General features: G+C 36.8%; 1 protein-coding gene across 1 annotated transcript in view; it reads left to right on the top strand.

Moving 5' to 3' along the window:
* Positions 1-6,634, top strand: part of JPH1 (junctophilin 1) — a 72,837-nt gene extending 66,203 nt beyond the window's left edge. Inside the window, exons 4-5 of the mRNA XM_009995579.1 lie at positions 5,767-5,862; positions 6,030-6,634. Coding sequence (XP_009993881.1) covers positions 5,767-5,847 — 81 coding nt within the window. The 3' untranslated portion in view covers positions 5,848-5,862; positions 6,030-6,634. The remainder of the gene's footprint in view (positions 1-5,766; positions 5,863-6,029) is intronic.
* Positions 6,635-6,974: the final 340 nt, after the last annotated feature.

Below are 6,974 nucleotides of genomic sequence, written 5' to 3'. Positions count from 1 at the left end.
TTTTGTGCGGATCAAAGTAGATGCTCACAGTGGTTCTGTAATCTGCAAATCTGTATTACAGCCAATATCAGCCCTTTAACCTTTCAGATCTGACAGACATGACTTCTATGTAGAGTAACAAAAAGCTGTCAGGCTTGTAAATATTGAGTGAGCATGCACAGAGTTTTAGCCTGAATTTGAGTTTTTTCTTTAGCTCTGGTGAAAAGAAGTGGCTAGAAATAGTCCTTCTTTTTCCTACATTCAATCCAAATCAAGTAACGATTTGGAGTTTCATGTTAATAAACTAAGTAGGGCACCTAAACAGCAGTTTACTGACCTTCTAGAATAATTAGGATAAGGACTATGAACCCATGACCCATTATCAGGAAAGGTGGAAGAGTGGTGAGATATTGTACATAAGCTACTGTATGCTTGCTGATACTACAAATCGTCTGGAAACTGTCCTACAACTTCCTTTGGAGCGTGCTCATTGCATTATTCTTACCAGCCTTTCAGTAAGGAGGGATGGGAGAGTTTATTAACTCATTTTTAGTACAAGGGCATTTAAGATAGGTGTAGATGCTTGTATGTTTTTCAAATATGTCTTCCATATGTGTCCCTAAATTTGCCCTTGTAGAATAAATAACATACATACTTGCTTCTTTAAAATGCTGAAATGAGTAAAAATCCTGAAACAATTAAAGCAGAAAGGAGCAGCCAGTGACCTAGCAAACTGAGAGAGAAACATAGTATAGAATGACTGTTAGCACTGCCTGGAGACTTTTCTTCTTAATTTTCTGTATTACCTTTTAGCTTCAGAAAAACAGTAGCCTGTTCTGCGGTGCTCCTGGACTGACCTCAGTTGTGTGCTGGAGTGACACAGTGGCTAACCTAAGAATTACTGAGAAGTCACATCTGTACTTTTTTTAATCCTGAACATTTGTGAATGTTGAGAGACTTCAGAATTCTAGGGCTGTAGGGAATTATTTTTTCTTTTAATCAGTAATTGCAATTGCTTTGTGGTCATCCTGACAAATTATTTTATTGCAGTTTTGAAGTAAGTCTACCTTAAGTCCTCCATAAAAATATATTTATTAAGAAACCCTCACTCTTATGAAGAGAGAACAAGAAAACTTTTTTGTTTGGGATACAAAATGAGTCTATGACATTTATTGAGTACTTTCTTTAGTTTAGCCAAAAGTGCTGTATAAAATTGTGCTGTGCTTTTTACAGGTTTTCGATGAGAAAGCATTAAGAACATAGATATGAGATGTATGATTTTCAGTTCTCCCTTTTGTGTATCTAAATCAAAGCAGTTCTCACACCTGAATGAAAAATAACTTTAATTTGGATTAAGAACTTTAGACAACTTCATTTAAAGAGAATTAGTAAAATTAATGTTTCTTATTTTCTGTGAATCGGTTACATCCTTAAGAATATAATTGAATATCATCTGTGCAATAAATTAGTTTCAGGATCAGTATAGATTCTCTAGGTATCCCTCTTTCTGGCATTATTGAAAAATACCATGAAAAGTAGCAGCTTGCTACACATAAAGTAGATAAATATGTTTCTATGTATACTTATTTTCTGATGTTCAAAAATCAAAGTTCAGAGTAATTTCAGCATTCATGAGAAACAACCTCAGGACATAGTTTTATCAAGGTGGAAACATGTCTAAGACACAATGACAAAGTCACTTCATTAACTGCTCAAAAATAGCTGTCTCTTTGCAGGCATTTACTCTTGTGAGAGATAAATCATGCTTTTTTTCACTAAGCATTAGACACCTTCAAATTATCTTGTATTTACCACGGTGTAAGGTGTGCACTTGACAACAAACCAGTGTTAACTGTTGTTTCAAATTGCTCATTAGCAGCCTCTAGCCCCAGTATCAGCTTGTATGCTCCTGTCCCACCTAGAACGGTAGTTAATTTGAAATTGTCCTGGTTTGGATTAAAAAGTAGGATTGAATTGCAAAAAATACCATTGTAATGTAGTTCATTAATACAAATTTGCTTTTCCTGACATGTGTTGCCCTAGCTCAGGTACAAGCCCAGGTACAAGTGTTCTACTATGTGATTTTTTTTTTTTTTCAAATTGGTCAGGATTTTTAAGCTACACAGAGTGTTTAGCCAGGTTCTTACCTGTAGCTAAAGTCATTACATTTTGCTGAATGTTACCCATTGTGCTTCTGCTCTCATCACTTTCCTTCACTTAACATCCAGTTAGTGAAGGATGTAACTACCATGATTTTAGAAAAAATAGATCAGTACTTGCCTGATTCTAAAAACACCTCTATGCTAAATTTAATGGACTTTGCTAATGCACTGGGATTAGTCTTAATACTTTCTGGTGCTACATTTTTAGAAGAGTAAGTTTCTTCCCCCCTCAAATGAAAACTAATCGTATGGTTATATTTTTGACTATGTGTCTAACTTGGAAATCAAAAGGGCAGGTTTTAAGTAGAACTGGAGTTTTTCTACTATAACTTCTTTAGTGCACCTGTTCTAGTCACTCTTGGACTGTTCAGGCTAATTTTGGCTTTTGCTATTTTAAGCACTTGCAGGACACTAAAGGCTGTATTTATGGTATTTGCCTTAAAAGCATTAAATACTCATTTCATAGGTGTCTACAAAACAGGTGTAGTTTATTGCATAACACCCATGTGCTCCACAAATGTTGTTTGATTATTTTTTAATTTATCAGGAAACTCTGCTTTGGGCTGAAAATTGTAGTTATCAGAAGAGGAAATAAAACATGCATAGCAGGCTAAAGAAGATGTGATTTATTTCTTTGTGTAAGACACAGACTCATTAGATTATTAACATAATCTGATAACACATTTTTCTTTAATCTTCATACAGAATCAGCAACCCAGTTTTTAAGATGTCACTTTCTTTTGTCTTTGTAGATAAACTCTCCTGATTTAGACTATACCTCCTAGGTTTTTAGCCAAATTTATCTACAGTTATTGTGGTGAGATTGTTATACCTAACCTGACTGACAGTCCTTTCCCCCTCCACCAAGCTTAATTCTGTAAGACCAGTAATATCAAGTAGCTGTTTGAGTTGCAGTCCCAACTTGCTACTCAGCCAAAAGCTGTCCTGCAGCTACCAGGATGCTGTTTCAGGATGTCTTTCAGGTAATGAATGAGTTCCTGGCTCCTGTGAAGTCCCTATATGTCCAAATTTTTCTTCAATAGGAGTAAAACAACTTGATTTTCATGGCTGTTACTTTGAAATGTGCAAAGCATTAGTCAACCAAATCCCAGTGATTTTTAATGGCATTGATCTCCTTCACACTTCCTTGCAATTCCTCTTGCAGTACAACTGTAAAACCTTTAGGTGGGATCTCAAACAATAAAGGAACTATTGACCTGATTTTGGTCACACAGGGGTCCCTAGTAGAATTATAGAATCATAGAACAGTTTGGGTTGGAAGGGACATTTAAAGATCATCTAGTCCATCCTCCCTGCCACAGGTAGAGATACCTTTCACTAGATCAAGTTGCTCAGAGCCCTATCCAACCTGACCTTGAACACTTCCAGGGGCGGGGCATCCACGACTTCCCTGGGCGGCCTGTTCTAGTGTCTCACCACCGGAGGGAAAGATGCTGAATCCAAATCTTTGTGAAAATTAATAATGTAATCACACTTCCTGCTGTGACATATGCTACATTAGCATGTGTGTTCTGTGCTTGTGTGTTGCGAGATTCTGGGCTTTTATTTTTGCAGTGCTGACACATTCCAAGACAGCAAAACAAAAGAGATTCTCAAAGTAGCTGTTGTTCCACATAAAACATGTTTTATTGTTCACAGTCTTTCAATATGGCTTTCATGCATAAATCTCACAATTGCCAGATGCATTTGGTGGGAATCCTGGTGAGAACTTGGATTTCCTTCACAGTAGAAAAGCACAGAAGTACCCAAGATAGCATAGTTGTGACTGTACCAGAAAGAGAAAGAAGAAATTAACCTTGGGTGCTGGTAGTGAACCACTACTACAGCAAGGCTGCTTACAGTGCTATGATCAGAAATGTAACCATACGTGGAGTTATGCTTTCCTTTTATGTCTGTTCTCTGTCACCAAGTGGCTCATATTCTTTGGCATATAGTGGCTCACTTCCAGTAAGAAGGAAGAAATATGGTTCCATTTCTGTTCTATGACCTGATGGTTAAAACAAACAACTGCTAAATGGGAACTTGGTATTAAAAATCCCTTTGAGTAAGGTGACCTTAAGCCTAGTCTTCAGTTTCCTAGTGAGTATTTTAAGCAAAACGTGAATGTTGCTGCCAATACCATTACCCCCATAACAACATTTAACTACCATCCTGCTAGTCTCAGTCATTGTTTGAACTTGAGCACCTAGTTTATCAGCATATGAGCAGGTGCCTCTGAATAGATGCAAAGGGAACTTTATGGCCTCCATGGGTAGAGGTGCCGACTGGGTGTCGACTCCTCAAAGATGTAAGGAGAACTTGGTGTAAAACAGTTTGTGATTTATTTTAACAACTTAGCAGTCCGCATCTGGCCTGCCATCCTAACTACTGTGTAAAGGTGCAGCAAGTTAATAATAGGGAGTTCTTACACCTTAACATTCCAGAAATTCTATAGCTAATGTTGCATTGTCATGAAGCACAATGAACTTCTGCAAGGCATGCCTTGTGGAAAGTGAAATAAATTGTTGTTTCTAATAAAATCTATAACTTCTCAAGCATGCTAGTGATACTTATGTATCTCAGATGATAGTTTTCTGCAGAGATTTTTGGTGGACTTTTTTGTGATTTAGGAAAGTATTGTCTGAATGAAGAGGTTTTCTGTTTCTGCTTACAGTAAATGTGAAACCTTAATATACAAGCAGATACAAATCTTAAAATATACTGTAGTAAACCAAGTATGTTAAGAGGAAAATGGAAGAACTGAAAATGTCCTTGTCTTCAGGACATTATTTCAAATTACTCAGCAGAAAACATCTGTATTTACTTCCCACCCCGGCAAAAAAAAAATATTAAAGAAAAATTAAATACTTTGTTCTCTGAATTCACTTAAAGATTAAAATTGCATAATGGTTAAGTTTTTTAACCAAGTTTATCTCTAGTGAAAAAGGGAAGGAGTATTTTGAGTTTTTATTTATTCACTAAGTAGGTCTTAAAAATAAGGATTTATGACAACTAAATGTCAGAGTAAATCAAAACAATTTTGTAATTTTGAAGGTTAAAATAGTTTTTAATCTGTAATGGGAACAACACTAGGTATGTTAGTGGTAAGGAACATTTTTTCCCCTTGGGTTATCAAAAAAGATTTTTCTTTTCATGCAACACATTGTCATGCAAAACCCCTTTTTTTGTAATGAAATTGGTTGGAATCAGAGAAGAATCCTGCTGTCAGGATGAAGAGCAGCGCTCCATCTTTCCTAAAGTAGTTCAAGTTCTTTGTTTTGCTTTCTTTTAAGCTGACCCTATTTTTGTGTCAGTGGGTTGTTGCTTTTTTCGTTTGTTTGTGCAGTCATATTTGTCACATGGTTTAATCTCAGTCTGGTTAAGAACAGTGCAGTAATATACTCTCATTTGCATATATCCATCTTGTTTTCATATAGATGATATTTAGCTCACCTGAATACCAGGGATAGTGGCTATTTTTCAGGAGCAGAGTGTGTATCTTTAATATTTAGATAATCTTTCAGAGAAAGGTCAGAACAGGTAGGAAATGATAGTCAGGTCATGTTCATTGCTAGGCACTGTGTAGAAGGTTGCATTAATTCTGATATCTTTATTTTGTTTTCAGGGCCCTAATTCAGTTATGATCGCCCTGGTAATGCTGTTGAATATTGGTTTAGCCATTCTGTTTGTCCATTTTCTAACTTGATTGGAATTAGAAAAGGTAAGAAACGTCTTTTGTTTTCTTGTAAGATCACGATATCCACCCCACCTCATACAATAAAGATTTAATTTCTTTGCATCCTTTTAACATTCCCTACTTTAATTTTAGCTATGCCTGAATGTGATTCAACATAGTTATTTAATAATGTAACTGTTTTGACCCTTCAGTGAAGTCATGACAACTAGTGGTGTTAGCCCACAGTTCTCTGCAGTTGTGTCATCAGCCTTTTAAATGGCACCTGTCATACTCAGACACAGGGAAGGAGGCTTGGAATTAGGATGGGACGCAAGAGAGATGAAACTTGGAAAATTCAGCCAGGGGCCCAGATCAGTTTCTCTGTTGATGCCTCGTGGCTTTGGGGTCCTCTGAAAGCTGAAGCAAGCAGCCATGTTGGAAAACAAACAAAATAATCTGCTGAAGCAGCCCCGCCAGTGAAGTGCGTTGGCTTCTCCATCTGTTCCAGCAGAGTGTGACTAAACTGGAAATGTACGGAGCTGCACTTTTTGTTGATGGAAGCTAACAGCTGCCTTACTATTTTACCGTCTGATGTTTTTAGTGGGGAGATGGGAAAACGACTGCCAGAGGAATGTGGTCAGAGGATTCTGTTGCTGTGGAAGTGATTCCAGCGTTCACTCCTATCTCATTAGAAGAAATAGTTAGCAGCATCAGTCACCAGTCTTATTCCATTACCTGCTGCTTTTAACATCTCCTGCAGTGTTCTGGGAGATCAAATTTCATTTGCCTGTGCATGATTCTGTTCATTCGTTGTTTATGAAATTTCATGTGTAGCCATAACATAGTGTCCAGTCCAACCTGCAGAAAGGTACCAGTTCTGCCTAGCAGCAGAAGCAGAAAATGAAATCTCTTTTTCTAATCTGAAGATAAAATTATTAAATTAATTTTCCTAAACCTGAAGAGCTGTTTTGCTTTAAGCTTTAGTAATACACCATGACTGCAAAATTTAAAACTGTTGATATCAAATGCTTATGCCAACAGCAAGCAAAATTTTTCATAATAAAAGAATAAGAATCTTAAGTTGCTATCAGCACATTCTAAACAGGAGGTGGAATATCAGAATAAGTCAAGAAAGATGAAATACTCGGTTTGCATGT

This window comes from Chaetura pelagica, unplaced genomic scaffold (assembly GCF_000747805.2).
Source record: "Chaetura pelagica isolate M959 unplaced genomic scaffold, ChaPel_1.0 scaffold83, whole genome shotgun sequence".
Lineage (NCBI taxonomy): Eukaryota > Metazoa > Chordata > Aves > Apodiformes > Apodidae > Chaetura > Chaetura pelagica.
This window is presented reverse-complemented; position numbering and strand designations above follow the sequence as displayed.